At 35.7% G+C, this 24,151-nt stretch overlaps 1 protein-coding gene across 2 annotated transcripts in view; it reads right to left on the reverse strand.

The window, feature by feature from the left end:
- Window positions 1–24,151, reverse strand: part of LOC150097146 (tether containing UBX domain for GLUT4) — a 357,344-nt gene that overhangs the window by 102,781 nt on the left and 230,412 nt on the right. For both annotated transcript variants that reach the window (XM_090407282.1, XM_090407283.1), the window contains exons 9-10: window positions 12,823–12,968; window positions 93–155 (exon numbers count right to left, since the gene is read on the reverse strand). In XM_090407282.1, coding sequence (XP_090263408.1) covers window positions 93–155; window positions 12,823–12,968 — 209 coding nt within the window. The remainder of the gene's footprint in view (window positions 1–92; window positions 156–12,822; window positions 12,969–24,151) is intronic.

The raw sequence follows: 24,151 nt of genomic DNA on the forward strand, positions 1-24,151 counted from the left end.
TTTATTGACAAAAATTATTCGCAAATTTCAGTATAATCAAGTTAATCAAAGCTACTGTACAAGAGTTGTAATAATCCATAAGACATACTTACACAAATAAAACAGACTTTCAGGATTTTCTAAAAAGGAGCTGATGAAATTCATTACACTGCATACTAGAAAGGAAAAAAATATGGTTAGTATCTATAAAGTTTCCAATCTTAAAAATTATTATTATTATTATTATTGCATGGGCACCCTGATAGAGTCCTAAGACTCACTGTTGGAGACCCAAACTATCAACACAATAATTATCGTACCTCTCCTTGAAACCATTAACAGACACTAATGGAATAGGTTGACTTAAGCAACCCATTCCATTCATTCACTACTCTCCAAGCGAAAAACCTAGTTCTCACATGCTTGCTAACCACATTCTTACTCCACTTTCAGGGATGACCTCTTGTTCTTCCACCTCTAAGCAAGTGATGAAATTTTTCCTTTGTATTAATCCTATAAAATCCTTAAATAACTTAAAAAATGTTTCTAGCAGAAACTTTCTTTTTTTGCCTTTTAACCAACTTTTGCAACTTGCAAACCCTCAATCTATCCTCATAGGGAGCATTCTACAGACCACTTGGTCAGTCAATTCTGGATCCTCTCCACTGACTGCTTCCTCATCTACAAGAAACAAAGGTGACCAGACCTGAGCAAAGTAATCAACACGCAGTTGTATAAAGGGCAATGATAGCTCCCTTATCTCTGCTTGTGAGTTTTTCAATAGTCAAGTAATCCTGTGAGCCACCCCGGCTACTTCAGCAATGCACTAAGATTCAACTCTATCGACCATTACTATTACCCCCAAATCCCTGGCTTCATCAATTTCCTGGAGTACAGTTTCCTTAATGTGATATACAGCTTGCAATCTTTGTATCCCAAACTGCATAACTTTACTTTTCCACATTAAATTGACATCCATGTTTTGCCCATACTGTCAGCCTATTTAAATCATCCACCAAGCTTTCTATATCACCTTGATTAATTCTGCACAATTAACAATTACCCTACCCAATTCTGCATCATCAGCAAACAACTGAATCTCCCTTCAAATTATTTCCTATGAACATATTTATGAACATATTAAACAGCAGTAATCCAAGCACAAGGAATAGGCAACACACCATTAGTCAACTGTCTTCTTGGAATCTGCTCCTCTATAGAGTACTTTTTCATATCTATCCATCAGCCACTCTTTTATTCATATCACCAATTTTGTAATATCCAGCATGCCACATACAACAGAGTTCCATGTGGTATACTGTCAAACACCATAACATTATCTTCACTTGGATATATCTTTGCAAAGTGGTCACTCAGTAGCTCAACTCATCTGCCTCTGTCATCTCTCTACTTTTTGCACACATTAAAGTTATTCTTCCTCCTACTTGCCACAAAAGCTCTGAGATTTCCTTTCCCCTGTGTGGCTAATTTCTTCTTATTTTGTTTTCCTTACTATGCTGATGGAATGCCATTGGAATTATTGATAGCAGATGTGAGTTCTTCAATAATTGGGAGAATTGCGATGGTGATTCATGCAAATAAAGGTATGCTGAAAGGGATCCAACAAAGGCTGGAGCCATATGTGAATAGAGAAATGACAGGAGAACAGGCAGGCTTTAGGAAAGGTAGATGAACTAGAGACCAGAGTGCAAACATGAGATGAATTATGGAAAAAACAAGGGAATTTTAGTAAGAAGTATTCATCTGTTTTATTGAAAATCTCGAAAATCATGCAAGGCTTGTATTTCTTTAAGACTCTGGCTATTTTTTCTGAAGTGTCTTGGACACAGGGGATGATGACAGAATTACTAAAATCATTCTGAAGAGAAGGTTAAGGATTGGGGAAGGACTGATTATTATTATTATAATTACGGCTATTATAGGCTGTTTTTGTTTAGGAGTGTCCCTTATTTAAATACCGATTATTATTATTTTTTTTATACTGTCAGAACTGTATCAAAAGAAAATAATAATAGTTTAGCCTTTCTAGGTTATACTTTATACTTTTCAGTATACTTCCGATCCTTTATACTTTTCAGTATACAGGAAGCTCACCAACACAGGTGGATAGATTCATAAACTTTCCTATTATCCCTTCTCTCAACAATATGGTATAATTAAAACACTAACTAATAAAGCCTATACCTTTGTTCCAATGAGTCTTCTCTTACAGCAGAACTTAATCACATACATCATGGGTACAGTTACAGTTCCCACAGTATCAAAAAACAATCAATCCTTCCATCAATCTTCAACCTTCTCTTCAGAAAGATTTTAGTAATGCTATTATCATCCCTTATGTCCAAAGCACTTCAGAAAAAATAGCCATAGTCTTAAAGAAATACAATCTCTGCACAGCATTCATAAGCCCCACTGGAAGCTTGCTACCTTATATGTTCTACTAAAGATCAGCTCCCTCCTCTCTCTCTCTATGCCTGGTGTATATAAACTGCATTGTTCCTGCAAGTTGGCCTACTATGGACAAACAGAAAAATCAGCCAACATCTGCATGGAAGAACACAAAAAAATATATCCGACGACAGAACACTACACAAATCCTGAAATTTTCACGGAACACCTTGGTTATTTAGTAATGTATTAATTCATAATTAATTGTTAATTTAGCTGATTTTTATTATTAATTAATAATTGAATATTAATTACTAATTAATTAAACATCAATTAAACATAAACATCATTAAATTAATTTCTGCTGATTTTCATTGACATATCCCATTCTGATCACCAAAAATTTATAATATTATTATAAGTACTTACGAGTGAATGCACACTTTTTCTCCTGTGTGCTGGTAGTTTTCCCCGACTTTTGTACATCCTGGAGATCGCTTTGTAGGCTGGTGGTGGATGACTCACTATCTGTTGCATCACAAACACCTTCATTAAGAGATTTCTTAATACCAAAATTAAATAAAGTCCCTTGTCTCTTATTCATATTAAAATCTAAATATGCAGACCTATTACTTTTAAAAAATCATGGCACTACGGTTTCGAAACTTTCACCCTACAATACGAACTTGCAAAGAAAGTATTCAGTATTACTAGATTTGAGAACTGGATACAGACTACCTTGATCTTCAATTTCAGTGGAAAAATTTTCTTTATACTTCCTTGCTGATTGGTCACTAACATTTGCAACACAGATGTTATTTCGTTCAGTTTTGAGAACAGAGGATACGCCGCCCATTGTTGTAATCGGCTTGCAGGCAATTTTTATGACTGGTCATAAACAGCAGTATTCCCTTTCCCAAATGTTGAAAGGTTTCGATGTGTGAAAATTAACAATAATTCATAAATACTTCTACGTTTAAAAATACACGGCTTGGAAACTAACATCTGCTACACAGATGTTATTAGGCATTCTGGGTCTGAGCTTTTAGTCATATTCATGAATATTATTCTCCTCAGAATATTTCCACTATAAAATATTTATTCATGAAAAATGCTTAGAAAACTAAAATGACAAATTCCAGGAGAACTTCTCGCAGAACACTTATTCACCTTCCACGGAACACTGGTGTTCCATGGAACACAGTTTGGGAAACCCTGCTTTAGATAATGGCTCATACTCCATCACAGTAAATTTAGAAGAAAAAGACAAATTTTTGAAGCTGCAGCTTTTCTCAGCAATCAGTCTAATTTAAATAAATATAGCTGCAATAAACTTCCCGAAATATGAGAAATACTAATACTTTGAGATCCCAGTTAACATTCTAGGCTGCCAACAGAGGATGCCCCCACGTTAGAACTCTAGTCTTTTGTCCACGTGTTTTACTTAGTTTTGTGTTGCACTTGTGTGTGTTACAAGTTTCATATTTTACTCCCTGATGATGTTTCATTGATTGAGACGAAATACTGGAAGAATTAAATAATATTTTCAATCCTTTCTCAGTGCTGTTTCACTCCATTAAGCCTCTAACATGAGCATTAACCTTGCACACTCTCATAATACATGAGCCAACACCCCCATCTAATCTCTTGGCTGTATTCACATGAAGATTCTGCAGTAACTGAAGCACCTCTAGTTCATCTATCTTTATTCTCACATCAGTGCCTCTTATCTGCTGCCATATCTCCACTTGGGAGGGATGGTACACTATAACAAAGTGATTGCTCAACAATATAACTATTTTGTCTATTTCTTTTACCTTCATACTATCAGCACTCATTAAATTTCTCTCTCCATAGTCAATGTTCCTTTTATTCCACATAGCAGACCTTGGGAATCCCTTTGATCTGCTTGGATAATTTCCTCTCATAATCTCATTTTGTCTTCCTGACCATATTAGTTATGAAGTTTGATATGCTTTGTACTGCTAACGAACTTGATCACTTTTCTCCTATATATATATATATATATATATATATATATATATATATACATACAGCAATCCCTCGATTGGTGTGCCTAATGCATTCTTTAAAACAGGCACATTAATCGAAAACGCACTAATCGAATGCAATAACCTATGGGAAAAAGTATAATTCGTTCCTCAAATTTCTTTCTTGAACCTTATTTTTTTTTTATAAAAGAATTAAGGTATGTCTCATGGCCTAGTTAAAGGAAAACCATGAAGCTGAAGGACAATAAAACATATTCAGAATGTAAATTTTATTATTCTACTTCTTAATAAAGAATTGAGCTAACATAGTTTGGTGGGCATTTTGTTTCTTTTTTTCATACAACCGACAGTATGGCCCTATTGTCTCTTCTACTCTTCTGCAAATTTTACTGCTTCTCTCTTCATCAGTATCAGCCTCTAAGCATTGCTGCTTAAAAACTTCGATTGTACGAAAAATATTTTCAAATTGTTTCTGCGAAATCTTTTTTGGCTGACTATCAGTGGTTCAATTTTCTTCATATTCTTCGGGATCTTCCTGCTGTACATCTAAATTTAGCAGGTCAGAATCACTCAATTCTTCAGAATGAGATTTAATTAACTTTTGGACGTTATCATTGAAGGGGTGAAAGAAATGAAGGACGTACGAATTGGTCACCAATACATGAAATCACGTGCTTTATAGATAAAATTTTCCAACTGTTATACAAGCAAAATAGTTACCACTTTAAAAACTACAATGATCATAAAAGAGAAGTTAATTTTTTGGCATGTAATAATAAACAACTCATCCCAGAAGATGGATTGATTACCCTATTATCGGAATGGATTCTCTTTTTTGTGACATGCGCAGAAGTGTCGAAGGGGTCTGGACGTGCTATAGCAGACGACATAAATTTTGGCGGTAAAAATTTGGAACATAGTATACATAGTGTACATGGAAGTAGTGTAGTATGCCATTAAAAATAACTAACTTTATAAAATGTTTTAAATCAGTAACTAAATTATTTCATTCTGGTGAGTGATTTTTTTAGTTAGTTAGCCATAAAAATGTATAGATAGAAAATTTTTAAAATCTGTAACATTTATTTTTAAGATGTATATAGGTGCACTAATCGAATTTGGGTATCGAAAAAATGATGCACTAATCAGGGGCGCACTAATCGAGGAATTACTGTGTGTGTGTGTGTGTGTGTGTGTATATATATATATACACACACACACACACCTACACACACCCTGCACAACATTTTCTTTCTTGTTTTTATTTATTATTATTTCATTTTATTTTTTGCAGTTTCTGTTTATAATAGAATTTGACAGTGTATCCGATTGAATAGCAAGTATTGTTGTTCAAATCTTGAAAAGATACACTCTTATGATCATCCACGTCTATGCACCAACAATAAGTCATACTGACGAAGATATTGAAGCCTTCTATCATGATATATCCCAGCTCTACAATAAAGGAAAACATCATTTCAGAATTGTAATGGGAGACTTTAATGCTAGAATTGGTATTCAACATTCCAATGAAAGCCAATGGGAAATTTTGGATATGGCATGAGAGATGACAGAGGAGCAAAGTTAATAGAATTTGCAGAAAAAGAAAACCTGTATATCATGAATTCCTTCTTCAAGAAAAAAAACACATAGAAAGTGCACATGGAAAAGTCCAAATGGAAAAACTAGTGAAATTGACTTTATCCTCAGCAATAAGAAAAACATCTTTCAAGACTGCTCTGTTATAAATACCTTCAACATTGGAAGTGACCATCGTATGGTACGCAGTAAGATTCAAATAAACTGCCAAAAAAGAAAGAAGAAAAATGTTTCGGAAATCAAAGCAAAACATAGATGTACACAAACTCAACATTAAAAAAAGATATATACCAACACGAACTAAACAACAGATTTAAACATCTTATTATAGATGACAATGCTGATCTATCAGAAAGTAATGACATTATTATCCAAAACCTTTTACAATGCTCACTTGAAATAGCTGGTACCACAGAACAGAAACAACATAAAGATTCTGAAGAAACGAAGAGAAATGAAACAATCAATTAACCTACAGAATAAAATCAAAAACACAGATTTGTGCAAAACAATCAGGAACAAAATATCATGGATGAAATTAAAAGGCGTGCGATGCTTGGGTGGAAAGAATTTGGAAAATTACATTCAATATTCAAAAGTCAACTACCAACATCCATGTCCATGTTTCACAGCCATATGTCAGTATAGGATGGCTATGAAATATGGACACTGAATGCAAAGGAAATTCAAAAATTAAAAACAACACAATTTAGTATGGAAAGAAGTATGCTTGGTATCACAAGATTGAATCACAAAAGGAATACATGGATAAGAAATCAAACCAAAGTCTCTGACATCATAGGAAGAGTGAAACATCTGAAGTGGCAATGGGCTGAGCATATTGCCCGAAGACAAGATCAGCGATGGACAAAAGAAGTACTGGACTGGATTCCACGAGAGGAAAAATGACCACGACACTGACCTAAATCACGGTGGATTGATGATATTATCAGATTTGCAAGAGTGACATGGAAAAGGAGAGCCATGGACAGAGAGTGTTAGAGTAATCTTGGAAAGGCTTTCATCCAGCAGTGGATCGATAATGGCTGATGATGATGATGATGAATACTGCTTGTCCATCTAACTGCTATCTGATTTATACTCCTGACCCTGGGTATAGAGTCTAATAGGACGAACACTATTTCTGAATATTACAACTGTAAATTCAAATGAATCAGATTGTGCCAATATGTATAACTGACAATTTTATAAAACATAAAAAGGAAATTTTTTTCTACATTTGGCTGTAGTCATGAAAATGTTTTCATATACAGGTAAAAATGTAGTATGTCCATAGCTTTTGGACACCAGTATAGATAAATATATTGAAGGAAACCACAGATACTTAAATGATACTCAGAGTATGAACCTAACCTGGAATTAACCTGTGTGGTTTTAAATAGGTGCAGGTAAAATAATTGAAAATACAGATCAGCAAACAAAATGGGTTATTAATTTTAACAGTTTAAGGTATTCGATACCCCTCTCACGACATGCACTAAAATATTTATAAGGTTCACTGTAAGAAACCATGTGCTATAACAAGCAGTTTCTCTGGTCCTACTGGGTTCACCATAAAGAAATTTTTTCGCTAAAACAACCCATTTAAGCAACAAAAAAAATTTAATCCCAAATGTACTATAGTTCGCCCACTGTACTATAGTTTGTAGGTCCCTGCTTCGCGTCTTTCCAAGAATAGTCGATTCATGCTGAAGGGGAGAAAGAAATGAAGGACGTCCAAATTGGTCGCCAACAAGCGAAATCACGTGCTTTATTTAAAATTTTCCAACTGTTACACAAGCAACATAGTTAACTACAATAATCATAAAAGAGAAGTTCATTTTCCAACCGGTAATAATAAACAACTCATCCCACTATATGGACTGATTACCCTATTATCGGAACGGATTCTCCTTTTTCTGAGATGTGCAGAAGTGTCGAAGGTTCTCTAATCGGTGGGCGAACTATACTAATATCAATAGCATTTCAACATAGGCATGGCTTTTGTCATACTGGAATCTTTTTTTTATGTCAGATTTCATATTGAGTATAATGCTTCACTAAGACTTAATTTCCATTTTCTGTACATGAGAGCCTTTGTATCTCAGCTGTAACAAGGTAATTTGGTTGGGAAAGACCCAATTTGAATTGAATATGGGAAAGTACCCTTACTCAGGTATTTTATTATTATTATTATTATCTGAGACATTCAGGGAGTCAAGGACTCATTGAGGGAGGCTATAAATCACCCAAACCAGCTGTCATCCTTATCTTAAATTCATTCACACTAGATGCACTCACTACCTCTAAAGGCAAATTATTCCACTCACTCACTGCACTGTGAGAGAAAAACCTAGCTCTTATCCCTTCCTTGACTGTGAACAAACTTAAATTCTGTTGATGAACTCGCGTGTTCTTTCCTCACTTTCCATACAATGAAAAATTCCATCAGACCATATCCTATAACGCCCATTCAGAAGTTTATAGACCTCTATCATATCACCCCGCCCCCTCTTTCTTCTGTTAATGAGAGTCTGTAATCCACATACTCGCAATCTGTCCTCATAATCTAAATCCCATAATCTGGATATCATCATCATCATCAAATTCCTGCCATGTACTCTCAAGGGGTTTACAGGATATGATAGTACTACATGAAAAAAATTACATCATTACTAACTTCCTATCTACAATTTTCCTCCAAATCAGTCTGTTACTTGTCAAGACTCCAACATATTCAGATCTTATATTTCTATCGTCTATGGCACTTTGTACCGTATCAATCCACCTATATCTTGGTCTTCCTCTGGGTCGTTTTGCTGCCAACCTGGCAGAGAACACTTGTTTTGCTAATCTTTCTTTGCCCATTCTATTTAAGTGACCCATACCACCTGAGATTAGCTCTGCTAATGCATTCCTGGATGCTGACAATGTCAAGTTCTTTCCTAATATCCTCGTTTTTAATATGATACTGCCATTGATGCCATCTTTTCACGCCTATAATCTTTCTCAGAACTCTCATATCTGCGGTCTCTAGTCAAGTGTTTTACTTCTGACCCAGCTCTCAGATCCATAAGTTAAAACTGGTTTGAATCTTTGCAATTCTTCTTTGCACCCTTTCCACAGCTTCTTTATCCCCTTGGAATCCGGGAGACCAAATCTGCGCACAGTAATACAGGTGTGAAGCCTTATAAAGAGGAAAATGACTTCCTTATCCTTACATGTCAAGGTTCGCTTCAACATCGCAATTATCCTCTGAGTTATATTTGAAACTTTTTGTTATGTGACCTATGAACTTCAAATTCCTATCCACCAACATGCCAAGATCCCTTGCCTTCTCAGTTTTTTGAAATATAATAATATGCTGCTGGAAATCTAATCACACTAAAATGCATAACTTTACACTTACTAACATTAAACTGATAGCCATTTTCGTTTGCCCAAATTTCCAGCCTATTCAAATCATTTTGAAAGTGCTGAATATTAGTAGCATCCCTGATTGCCCAGCCTCTTTGCATCATTGGCAAACAATTGCACATCTGTTAGGCCCTGCCTGATGTCATTAATGTATAGATTGAACAATAATGGTCTAAGAACCGAACCCTGAGATACGCCACTGGTCACCTTAAATCTGGCAGATTCACCCACTGTATATCACTTTTTGATAGCTGTCAACCATTTCTTGATCGAAGTCAAGAGTTTATATTCCAATCCCATATTCTCCAGTTTATGCAACAGCCTTTCATGTGGTATCCTATTAAATGCCTTAGAAAAATCTGACATTATCATTTCCTTTATCCAATTCAGTCGTAACATTGTTATAACATATGAGCAAATTGCTAAATCATGACCTTCCTTTAGTAAATCCATGCCGTTCCTTGCAGAGTATAGCTTGTTTGTCTACTCATTTCTGTATGCGACACTTTTAGAGAAGTCTTACCGACTTCTCTAAAATCTTCACAACCACACTAGAGATACTGATAGGTTGGTAGTTAGACACACCAGTTTTTGCCATCCTTGTACAATGGAACTTCCATTGTACAAGGAATGTACATTACTTCCATTCCTGAGCTGAGACTCAAGTTATACAAACATGTGAAAGGCCTAGCCAATTTGGCTGAACAATCCTTTAACATACATACATGGCTCATGGCAAAAACATGATGTTAAAAAAGAGAATCATGATGTCATTATATATTAACAGAATTGAAGAAGGAAAATGCAGATCTAATCCAAGAAGTTGGAAATTTAAAATAAGAGTTAAAAGTAAAAGTCTTAATATGTTATAATAAGGAAAAGAAACATATATATCATTATAAATTCAGATCTAAGTTCGTAATCCAGGTCACAGCTTCAGGAGCTGCTTGTATTCCAGTCATTCTGATAAGCACGGAAGGTGCATTCTGTTACAATATGTTGCACGGTCTGTCGTGGAGCACACCACAGTCACATTCTGGAGATGTTTGTCTGTTCCATTTATAGAGAGTATCTCCATATAGGCCATGATTTGTTCGAATTCCATTTAGTATCGTCCATGTTTTGCGAGGTAGATCATCCTGTGATGATTTGATCACCTTTAAAGATGTTATGCAAATGTTCTTTCATATTTTCTTTCCATGTTTCTTCCCACTTTGATAAAGGATTAAAATTATTTAGCACTAGTTCTTCTGCTGCTCGTAGTGATGGATGGCGAGATTTCAATCTATTGACGTTAAAAGAGTTGGGAGATCCTGATGAATAGGTAGGTTCGGATTACCAGCAATTTTTTGGAATTCACGGACTAAAGAATTCAGTCTACGTATTTCTGTAGGAATAATGCCTGCTAAAAGAGGTAAACAACATGTTGGGGTCAATCTAATAGAGCCTGTAATTAATCTTAAGGTATTGTTCAATTGAGAATTGATAATCCTTGTGGGAGGGCTATTTAGCCACATAGGAGCACAATATTCAGCACTTGAGAATACCAAAGTAAGGGCTGTTGTCCGAAGAGTAGAGGCTCTAGAACCCCAGGTAGTGCCACAGAGTCTCTGTAGGATATTATTACGTGTCCTTAGTTTATATGCCAAGTTTGAAAGATGTTGCTTGAAAGTGAGAGAACGGTCAAGTATGACTCCCAAGTACTTAGGGAATGTATTATATGGAAGTATAGTGTTGTTCAATTCAATTTTTAGTTTCACATTTGCCAAGTTATTATTTAGATTAAAACAAGATATTACTGTTTTGCTCCTATTTAAACAGAGTCTCCATCTTTTAAAATATTCATCCAGAATAGTTAAGTCAGCTTTTAGAATTTCTTCTGTACGACTTATGCATTTACACTGTGTAGTTATTGCTATATCGTTGGCATAACAAAATTTCCTTGATGTAGTGATGGGAAGATCAGATATATACAGATTGAATAATAACAGAGATAAAACAGATACTGCCTCATTTAAGCACTTTTTCAAAGATTCCCATGCATTGCTGACATTTTTTCAATTGTAACTGATACCATGGGACCAAAGATAGTATTCTCCTAAGTTGATCATAATTTCCAGCTTTGTAATTCAGCATGTAACCTGTTCTAGTCAGAGCATCAATACAATTAGATACTTCCCAAGAAATCCTTTAACAAACATGCTGATATTCCATCTGTCCTTATAAACAAATTCTTCTCCAGGTTATGCAACAGCTCTTCAACCTCATTTTCACAAACCTCTAACTCTTCATCCAATGTAGCTGTAGCACTGTGCACCATGTTACATACACCTGGCTGATATATCTTAGCAAAGTGAGCACTCACTAACTGAACAATCTCATTAACTTCTGACACTAAAGTGCCATCTGCATTCAATAAAGTTATTCTTTCACATTCATGCTTGCAGTATAATGATAAAATTCTTTTGGATTGCCTTTAGCTTTCATGGCCAATTTCTTTTCATACTCCGATTTAGCTTGCCACACAATACTCGTTACTTTTTTGGCCTGAGCTTTATACATTTCATAACTCCTCTCTCTCTCTCTCTCTTTCTCTTATTCTCACAATATTCTTTCCACATCATCATCTTCTTCTTGTGGATGTTTTGCTTAATAAGGTTGCACATCCATTTCACTTCCAACCTATTTATTCTTTGAACACTAGGGATACATTCAGATACTGCCTCATTTAAGCACTTTTTCAAAGATTCCCATGCATTGCTGACATTTTTTCCATTGTAACTGATACCATGGGACCAAAGATAGTATTCTCCTAAGTTGATCATAATTTCCAGCTTTGTAATTCAGCATGTAACCTGTTCTAATCGCAGCATCAATACAATTAGATACTTCCCAGGAAAGCGCAGTATAATCACTGTCACCAAGTAGTGGTAAAATAGCCATATTCTGAGCAGAGATCCCTTCTGACTTTTCATCTGAATATCAATTTAGCTGGTCTCATACAGAGGTGACTGGGTTTTTCAACCTGCAGAAGAACACATTGTTGGAATAAGACTTAACTATCATATTCCACTGGATATGGCTTTGAGAGTCTGAATAGCATTGGTTGTGGGTCTACATGCAATTGTAAATAAAACAGAACAGACAAAAAAAGACACAATGGTAAAAATTTTATTTGTATAGAACATAGTTCTCCATCAGCAATGGTAATGAGACAACTTTCAATGGTGAAAAACTTACATAACAGTCAGTAAACTAGACCATTCAGGATACCTGAAAACGTTAACTGAAAGAACAATAATTTAAAAAGAGCACAATATTCAAAACTAAGTCTCAAATAAAATTAAAATCAATAATAAGTAACAGTTATTCAATGCATATAATGTAGTGACTTTTAAACTGTTACCTCTATCTCCTGCAGTAAAACAGCACTGAAGAACTAGTCTATCAGGAAAGTATATCCTTAATATAGTCTTCCTAGAAAGATCTGCTGCTTGCTGTTTGGCATTTCTTTGTGTTGATGTTTCTAGAGGACGATCTTCCAGAGCTAACCTGTAATAATAATAATAAAAACAAATGGAGTTCTAATGGACTCTAAATGAACTATGGTAAAGTAAGTTATGAGATGACTTAATTTTAAAATCAAGATATAATATGTATACACTTGTCATTGCACATGGCCTACAATTATCCATATAGTATTCATTAAAAACACATACCTGAAGGACTTCATTCACATAATATCAAATATGAACAACTGATACCTCTTAGTGTTTATCCATTTCTGCAGTGATTTCTTTATGAACAAATGAGTTATATGCATTGAAGTCTATCCCAGTTAAACACACTTGCAATTAGTCAGCTCAATAAATTAGACTCTGCTTACTTTCTATTGGAGCATTAATTTCTTAACGAAGCAAGCAGGAGAAAAGCATTGCATATTAAGTTGTCATCACCATCATCAAATTCCTGCCATGTACCCTCAAGGGGTGTACAGGATATGACAGTACTACATGAAAAATTTACATCATTACTAACTTACTATCTACAATTTTACTCCAAATCAGTCTGTTACTTGTCAAGACTCCAACATTATCAGATCTTATATTTCTATCGTCTAAGGCACTTTGTACCGTATCAATCCACTTATATCTTATGGTCTTCCTCTGGGTCATTTTCCTGCCAACCTGGCAGAGAACACTTGTTTTGCTAATCTTTCCTCTCCCATTCTATTTAAGTGACCATACCACCTGAGATTAGCTCTGCTAACGCATTCCTGGATGCTGAGAATGTCAAGTTCTTTCCCAATATCCTCGTTTATAATATGATATTGCCATTGATGCATCTGTTCAGGCATCTAATCTTTCTCAGAACTCTCATATCTGCGGTCTCTAGTCTTTGGTCAAGTGTTTTACTTCTGACCCAGCTCTCAGATCCATAAGTTAAAACTGGTTTGAACACTGTCTTGTATACAGCTAATTTAGTGTTCCGACTAATTCCTCTCTTATTCCATATGAATTTATTCAATTGACTTCCCACCATACCAGCTTTGCTGATTCTGTTGTCTATTTCTATATTGAATTTACCATCTTCACTAAAAATCGTGCTAAGTAGCTGAAGTGTTTTACTTGTTCCACAGGTTCTCCATTCACAACACAGCTGACATTTTCAATGATTCTGCTTATTTTCACTGTCTTTGTCTTTTTATTGCTAACCTTCATATCTATTACAACAGTTATTCAATTTAGTCAGAGAATCTTGCAGATTTGTAGTAGCGGATTTATTTAGAAATATAACATCATCCGCATAAAGCAAAGAGATGACATTAACATCTCCAATTTTGATATCATGTTTAATACCACTTTCCTTCATAATGTAATCCATATAGATAATGAATAACAGAGGGGATAATGTACATCCTTGTCTCACACCAGATTCAACATTAAACCATCTTCCCGTACTTCCTTCAATTCTAATTGCTGACTTACAACTCAAATAAAGACTAAGTATTGCATGATATAATGCCCCATTGACACCATACAACAGTAGTGTATTGAATAGCTTCTCTCTTGGCACGCTGTCATATGCCTTTTCCAAATCGACAAAACTTAAATACAGATCTTGGTTATATTCCCATGCTTTCTCGACTATTTGTCGTAAAGTGAAAATCTGAATCTGACAGCCTCTATTTTGCCTGAATCCAGCTTGTTCTTCACCCAGCTTTTCTTCCACAATTCTTCTCAATCGTTTTTCAAGTATACTTGCATAGATCTTGCCAGGAACACTCAGTAGGGAAATACCTCTGTAATTCTCACATTCAGTTTTATTTCCCTTTTTATATATGGGTACTATGAGAGTTCTACTCCAATCATCGGGAATTCATCCCTCTGTCCAGGCTTTCTGAACTATGCAGTGCAGCCACTGTAAGACTTTTATACCACCATACTTCAGCATTTCTGGTTGAATATCATCTACTCCTGCTGCCTTTCCACACTTCAAGCCTTTGATGGCTTTTTCTACTTTAAGTATGGATATGTATTCCTGACTGCATGCCTGGTCAGTGTTTTTTTACCACAGTGCTATCATCACTGCTTGTTTCATTTAGCAGTTTTTCAAAGTAATTACTCCATACTTCAAGGATATCTTTTTCTTCTGTTTTCATGTCACCTTTATCATCTCTAACTACTTTTACAGCACTCTTTCCTCCATTCCTAAGCTTCTTCAACAACCTCCAGAATATTTTGCCACCTTCTTGATATTTATTTTCTATATTCTTGCCAAAGTCCTCCCATGACTTTTGTTTAGCTAGTTTTACACAGTGTTTAGCATTCTTGCATTTGTCTCTGTATTCTCTAAGAGCACAAGCTGACTTATTTGCCAGGAACTTTTGATATGCTTTCTTCTTTTCCTTCACTGCCTGTTTAACTTGTTTTCCTTAACTTCCTGTGTCCACCATGGATTTCTAATTTTTCTATCCTTGCAGACAACTTCACCATATGCCTCTCTAGCTGAATCAATCAGGGCTTTCTTCAAGACTTGCCACTGAATCTCCAAGGTCAGATTCCTGTTATCAAAATCTTTCATTTTTTTCTTCAATAATCTTTGTGTATTTTAGTCTACAGTTCACATCTGAGAGCTGCTCAATTTTTATTTGCTTTAAAACTTTTTTACATGTTATTCTTTTCAATATGAAATTCAATTTTATCCTGCTCAAGACTAAATAGTGATCACTTCCAATTTCAAATCCTCTGTACACTCTGGTGTCCTGCACAAGGGAGAAAACATCATTATCAACAATAACATAGTCAATGAGACTTTTCTTATTCCTAGCCTCTTCTCTCCATGTGAATTTGTGCACATTTTTATGTTGGAACATAATGTTAGTATTAACCAGTCCAAGTCCTGAGCAGAAAACCAACAGGTATTTGCCATTATTATTAACTTTGCTCTTTTCTCCAAATTTTCCCAAAATATTTTTGTATGTCTCACAATCATTTCCTACTCTGCTATTTAGATCCCCCAACAAGGACCAACTTTTCCTTTTTCATTGTGTCAGTTGCTTTTTCTAAAGCATCAAAAAATTCCTCCACTTCTACCTTAGTAGAACCTTCTGTGGGACCATAGGCACAAATAAGTCTCATTGTCCAGTTCCCCATTCTCATATTTGATTTGCCCACATTACTCTACTTGAGACCACCTCCCATTCAAGAAGATTAGCCTCGTATTTTGTGTTGAATACTATGGCTAATCTTTCTTTTCGTTGATTGTCATTGCCTGAATATAACATTTTGTATTTATTGCTCAGAAAGATCTCACCAGTTTTTGTCTTTTTTGTTTCAGTTGCCCCTATTATGTCAATCTGGTACTTATCTAATTCCTCAGCTAGCTCCATTTCTTTGCCATTCAGGCTTGTTATGTTGATAGTACCGATCTTTAACTCTGGCGATGTTGAGTTGGGGTGTGTTTTCAGATTTGTTCCAGTAGCGGACTTTTCGCTGTTCGCCCTGGTACCCTGGCGAAAACAACGGGGGGCCTTGTTTAACCGGGCAACGCCCCAGCCGGCATGAAATTTTGTCATGTTGTACCATCATTTTTTATTTTGGTTTAACCAATAAGAATACAATTTGGTTGGCTAAATCCGAAATTGCCAGCCCATCCTCGTTCGTTCAGTATCCAAGTAGATACCCAACAGGGTGCACCATGAGAAGATGAGGACTGGACATTAGGTCAGAAGCCCTGTTCGATTCTCCGCATTCCTTTAAAAGCTATGTGGAGGTCTCCTCTCGGTTATACAGCTTTGACCCTTAAGCACCCCTCATTTAGGAGTTAAATATAATATATCACAGGCATATTATGTGTGTGTTGCCATATGATATTTAGCTGCCCTGCAATTTTTCTCTGTTGTGCTCTGCACAACAGAGCAAAATTGCCAAAGGCTGGACTAAGTCACTAAATGCAAAATCATGAAGGTGCATAATATAGTGACAGCTAATAAGAGTAAAGCTGGGTTGCAATTTTTAAATTCTTCAATATGTTATGACACTAAAGAACAGACAATATTAAATTCATTATAAATTAAAGATACCAAGAAGTTATATACTTGATTTAATCCTTTATCCAAGTGTAAGTAAACAAGTTTTCGCCTGAACTATTTTCAGGACTGGGGCAACTCATATAAAGAAGCTAATGACTTCACATCACTTGCCTTAGTATCCCATAATGCAAAGCATATCTCCTTGAGGACATGTATAATGCTATGCATTATGGGCAGAGTCACTACCCAGATCAGTTTCAACCTTTATTAAGGTCTAATCAGTGGGAGCCAGACCCAGAAGTGATAAGAAGGTTAAAGTAATGTAAAAGTCATATTTTCATATACGAGTAGACAAAAGGCGTCATCCCTTATTATTAAAATACTTCAGATTAGAGACAGTTGTTGGAGGTTTTTCCACTTGGTTATACTATAAATTAAAGATACCAAGAAATTATATAGTTGGTTTAATCCTTTATCCAAATGTAAGCAAACAAGTTTGCACCTGAACTATTTTCAGGACTGGATGTTTGCTTACACTTGGATCCAGAGACTTAAACATCCAGAGAAAATAAAAAATGTGCAGAGTGCACATAATTCAGAATTACTGTACTTTCTGGAGTGGTTTTCAGTGAGTTATGTATTCCCACAAACAAGTCTATAATAAAGAAAGAAGAAGAATCGACATTTCAGTTACTAAAGGGGGGGGGATTCAAATTTCAAATACAGTGACGGGCTTAGATTTAAAGACAGATATCGAACAGAATCACATAAAATTTTGAAGCCCTGTGCATGTGAGGAGAGAAACTGTAAATAATTAGTGAGTTACTGTGCAAATACCACTGTCAGTAAGTTATTAGTTGCTAGTGTGTGACTTGTGGTTTAGATCTTTGTAGGACTTTAGAGATCATAGCAGTGACTTTTTAGCTAAGTAATATAGAGGCACAAACTATAATCACAAGAATCATCATGGTCTAAACTTGAAAATTCCAATTCTCAGTCAAATATTATTGACATTTTGCTTTTATTCCAGCACTGTAATGATATTCAACAGGATAGACCTCACCAAGGGTCAAAGCTGCATAACTGAGAAGAGACCTCCGCTTAGCCTTTATAAAGGAATGCAGAGAACCGACCAGGGCTTCTGACCTAATGTCCAATCCTCACCTTCTCATGGTGCATCCTGTTAGGTATATACCTAGATACTGAACGAACGAGGATGGGCTGGCAATTTGGGATTTAGCCGACCAAATTGTATTCTTATTGGTTAAACCAAAATAAAAAATGATGGTACAACATGGCAGAATTTCATGTCGGCTGGGACGTTGCCCGGTTAAACAAGGCCCCCCGTTGTTTTCGCCAGGGTACCAGGGTAATCAGCGAAGAGTCAGCTACTGGAACAAATCTGAAAGCACACCCCAACTCAACATCACCAGAGTTAAAGATCAGTACTATCAACATAAGAAACCTGAATAGCAAAGAAATGGAGCTAGCTGAAGAATTAGATAAGTACCAGATCGACATAATAAGGCTGAATGAAACAAAAAAGACAAAAACTGGTGAGATCTTTCTGAGCAATAAATACAAAATGTTATATTCAGGCAATGACAATCAACAAAATGAAAGAGTAGCCATAGTATTCAACACTAAATACAAGGCTAATCTTCTTGAATGGCAGGCAATCTCAAGTAGGGAAATGTGGGCAAATATGAGAATGGGGAACTGGACAATGAGACTTAGTTGTTCTTATGGTCCCACAGAAGGTTCTACTAAGGTAGTGCAGGAATTTTTTGAGGCTTTAGAGAAAGCAACTGACACAATGAAAAAGGAAAACTTGGTCCTTGTTGGAGATCTAAATAACAGAGTAGGAAATGATTGTAAGACATTCAAAAATATTTTGGGAAAATTTGGAGAAAATAGCAAAGTTAATAATAATGGCAAATACCTGTTGGTTTTCTTCTCAGGACATGGGCTGGTTATTACTAACACAATGTTCCAACAAAAAAGTGTACACAAATTCACATGGAAAAGCGTCACTGACTATGTTATTGTTGATAGTGATGATTTTTCCCTGGTGCAGGACACCAGAGTATACAGAGGATTTGAAATTGGAAGTAATCACCAATTAGTTTTGAGAAGGATAAAACTGAATTGCATATTGAAAAGAAGAACATGTAAGAAAGTTTTAATGCGAATTAAAGTTGAGCAGCTCTAGATGTGAACTGTAGACTAAAATACACAAACATTATTGAAGAAAAAAGGAAAGAGTTCCAGAACAAGAACCAAATCTTGGAGATTTCGTGGTAAGCCCTGAAGAAAATACAGATTGATTCAGTCAGAGAGGCATGTGGTGAGGTTGTCTGTAAGGATAGAAAAATCAGAACTCCATGGTGGACACAGGAAAATAAAGAGGCAGTGAAAGAAAAGAAGAAAGCATATCAAAAGTTCCTGGCAAATAACTAAGCTTGTGAGCTTAGAGAATACAGAGACAAATGTAAGAAAACTAAACACTGTGTAAAACTAGCTAAACAAATAATGGGAAGACTTTGGTAACAACATAGAAAATAAATATCAAGTGGCAAAATATTCTGGAAGTTGTTGAAGAAGCTCAGAAAGGAAAGAAAGAGTGCTATAAAAGGAATTAAGGATGATAAAGGTGACATGAAAACTGGAGAAAAAGATATCCTTGAAACATGGAGTAATTACTTAGAAAAATTGCTAAATGAAACAAGCAGTGATGTCAGTGTTTTTTACCACATCACAGTGGTAAAAAACACTGACCAAGCATGCAGTCAGGAATACATATCCATAATTGAAGTTGAAAAAGCCATCAAAAGCCTGAAATGTGGAAACGCAGTAGGAGTAGATGATATTCAACCAGAAATGCTCAAGTATGGAGGTACAAAAGTCATAGAGTAGCTGCACTGCATAGTTCAGAAGGCCTGACAGAAGGATAAATTCCAGATGATTGGAGTAACGCTCTCATAGCACCCATATATAAAAAGGGAAATAAAACTGAATGTGAGAATTACAGAGGTATTTCTCTGCTGAGTGTTCCTGGTAAGATTTACACAGGCGTACTTGAGAAATGGTTGAGAAGTATTGTGGAAGAAAAGCTTGGTGAAGAACAAGCTGGATTCAGGCCAAATAGAGGCTGTCAGGATCAGATTTTCACTTTACAACAAATAGTTGAGAAGTCATGGGATTATAACAAAGATATGTAATTAAGTTTCGTAGATCTGGAAAAGGCATATGACAAGGTGCCAAGATACAAACTATTCAAAACACTACAGTTATATGGTGTCAATGGGGCATTATATCAAGCGATACTTAGTCTTTATTTGAATTGTAAGTCAGCAGTTAGAATTGAAAGACATACAGGAAGATAGTTTAATGTTAAATCTGGTGTCAGATAAGGAAGTACATTATCCTCTGCTATTCATTATCTATATCGATCACATTATGAAGGAAAGTGGCATTAAACCTGATAGCAAAATTGGAGATGTTCATCTCAGCTCTGCTTTATGAAGATGATGTTATACTTCTAAAGAAATCCGCTGCAAGATTCCCTGACTAAATTGAATAACTGTTGAAATAAATTTGGTATGAAAATCAGTCATAACAAGACAAAAACAATGAAAATTGGCAGGAACATTGAAAACATCATGAATGGAGAACCAATAGAACAAGTAAAATATTTCAGTTACTTAGGCATGATTTTTAGTGAAGATGGTAAATTAAATACGGAAATAGACAACAGAATCAGAAAAACAAGTATGGTAGAAAGTCAATTGAATAAAGTTATATGAAATAAGAGGGAAACTAGTCAAAATGCAAAATTAGCTATATACAAGACAGTGTTCAAACGAATTTTGACTTAAGGATCTGAGAGCTGGGTCAAAAGTAAAGCACTTCACTAAAGACTACAGATATGAGAGGCCTGAAATTGATATACAGATGTCATCAATGGCAATGTCATATTAAAAACGAGGATATTAGGAAAGAACTTGACATTGTCAGCATCCATTAATGCATTTGCAGAGCTAATCTCAGGTGGTATGGTCACTTAAGCAGAATGGGAGAGGAAAGATAAGCAAAACAAGTGTTCTCTGTCCAGTTGGCAGGAAAAAGACCCAGAGGAAGATGTAGATATAGTTGGATTGATACGGTACAAAGTGTCTTAGAAGATAGAATTATAAGATCTGATAATGTTGGAGTCTTGACAGGTAACAGACTGATCTGGAGGAAAATTGTAGATAGGAAGTTAATGATGTAATACTATCATATCCTGTACATCCCTTGAAGGTATATATCAGGAATTTGATGATGATGACAGTTATACAATTTTAATTTAATAAAGGAAGAACAGCAGCAGGAAGTCAACTTCTTTACTATCAAATGCACAAGACAGTGTGTTGTTAACCAATATGTTAAGATTTGTACATATAATCTTAGTCTATCCAATGGTACTAATGTATTATAGGCTAACCTTTCATGGGTGAGATTCATATAAAAAATTTGCAAATATTATTATTAACACCAGACTTCCATAGAGCAAAAGCTTCACCACATTAAGTACACACTGTTACACACAAAGCTTATCAAACTGTGCTTTAAACTCACTGAATGTACCTGCAATCACCACACTGTCAGGCAATGCATTCTATTCACCAATCATCGTGTAAAGAACCTGCTCCTTAGACCCTTGCTTACACCTGTATAATTTCCAGGAATGGTCCCCTTTTGTTCTACCCCCAACCTATTCTATGAAAAATTTCTTCCACATTAATAACCTAGTAACAACTCTTTGCCAACTTAAACATCTCAATCATATCCTACTATTCACAAGGCTTGGCAAATTGCATTCTCCCAATCTGTATTCATATCCCACATTCCAAAGACCAATTACCACCTCAGTCAGTCTTCTCTGGATCCTCTCTAATATATTTTCATCACCAGAAAAACCAGGTAATCAAATCTGCACATAATAATCGATATGTGGCTTCATCAAGGCCTTATACAATTGATACAAAAACTCCTTATTTCTGCACATTAAGGTCCTCCGAATTATTACCATAATCTGATGCGATGACCTTAACTTTTGCAATGTGACTCCTGAACTTCAAGTCCTTGTCCACAACCACTCCCAGATCTCGTCTTTTTGATCTTCAACCCACTCATACAATCTATTCAAGTCCTGTAAGGCTATATCTGCTTCATTGATCTCCCCAGTTTTGCATCATCAGTAAACAGTTGTATTATCTCCAGTTAAACTCATCCCAATATCATTAATTTACAAGTTAAACAACAATGGCCCAAAAACAATCTCCTATGGCATACCACTAGTGATATTTCTCTTTTGGGATACCACAACCCCATACACAATTTGTTGATACCTATCCAATTTACTAATCGAGCATCTAACAGAATCTGCTCCAATTTAGTTACCAACTTGTTATGTGGCCATCTATCAAAAGCCTTTGCAAAATCTTAGTATACACTGTATATGTATCTCTGTTGTCCATAAAACATAACCTCCCTTTAATAAACTACTACTGACAATCACAGAGAATACCAATCTGTAATTTAGTTACTGACTTATGTGGCCATCTATCAAAAGTCTTTGTGAAATCTAAGTATACAGTGTATATTATTATTATAAAAGAGCCCTCCAGGGAGTCAGGGACTCATGAGGGAGGCCACATACTACATGCACCAGCTATCATACTTATTCTTGAATTCATTCACACTGCTTGCACTCACAACATCCAATGACAATCCATTTTCCCATGCTCACAATTCAGCCTATTTGAATCATTCTGCAAGTACAGAATATCAGCAGCATTCCTGATTACCCTACCTATCTTTGCATCATCAGCAAATAGCTGTATGTTGTCACTTGTCGAATCCTTCCCAATATCATTAATGTACAGATTGAATAACAGTGGACGAAGCATTGATCCCTGTGGTACACCACTGATTACCGTAAATCTTGCAGACTCACATCCCCCATATACCACTTTTTGGTATCTGTCAGTCAGCCATCCTCTTATCCATACTAATAGTCTATAATCCAAATCCATATTTTCCAATTTATGCAACAGTCTAGCATGCTGTATTCTGTCAAAAGCCTTAGCAAAATCCAAAATTATCATGGTGTATCTATTCTTCTTGTCTAGTTAAATGGTAACATTGTTATAGAATATAAGCAAGTTGCTAACACATGACCTTCCCTTAGTAAACCCATTTTGCTCATTGTCAAGTAGAGAATCACTGTCAACCCATTTCTGAATGCCAGTCCTAACCAGTTTTTCCAAAATCTTCACCACCACAACTGAAATACTAATTGATGGATAATTAGATACATCGGTTTTTTTGCACCACTCTTGTGCAATGGAATTACCATACATTCTTTCCATTCCTGCAGAAGCTTCCCTGTTCTGAGACTCATATTAAACAGTCTGGACAAAGGAATAGCCAGTTCAGCTGCACACGCGTTGATATCCCATAAGTACATATTGCCGAATTCTTATTCAGTTTGTGCAACAGCTCTAATGCCTCATCCTCATACACCTGAGTTTCTTCATACAGTGAAGCAGTTGCAGTGAGCTCAATGTCACATACACCAGGTTGATAGCTTTTAACAAAATGGGGACTCATTAGTTGAAGAACTGCTTCTGCATCTGTAACCCTCAAGTCATCTGCATTTAGAAGAGTTATTCATTCATATTCATTCTTTTTTTCTTGCAGCACATCGATAGAATTCTTGTAGGTTGTCTTTAGCACACAAAGCCAGTTTTTTTTCATAACTCAGAGTTTGATTTCCTTACAACAGTTGTGACTATTCTAGCCTGCTGCTTATAATTTTCATAACGGACGTCACCCTTATGCACACGGTATTCCTTCCCCATCATCCTTTTTTTTTTTTTTTTTACGAATCTCTTGCTTAATAAGATTTCACATCCATTTGACTCCTACCCTATTTATTCTTCAAACTCTCAGGACACATTCTGATATCCCATCATTTAAGTATTGTTTAAATGCTTCCCATGCACTGTCGATGATCAGACCACACTTGGATTATTGTTCTCAGATTTGGTCCCCAAGATTTGAAGGGGATAAATTAACTGTGGAAAGGATACAAAGACGGATGACAAAGATGGTTTCAGGACTGTACAAGGATAGTTATGAGGATCGGCTGAGG

This window comes from Typopeltis vanoorti, chromosome 17 (assembly GCF_054136105.1).
Source record: "Typopeltis vanoorti isolate ZY-2024b chromosome 17, IOZ_Tvanoo_1.0, whole genome shotgun sequence".
Classification (NCBI taxonomy): domain Eukaryota; kingdom Metazoa; phylum Arthropoda; class Arachnida; order Uropygi; family Thelyphonidae; genus Typopeltis; species Typopeltis vanoorti.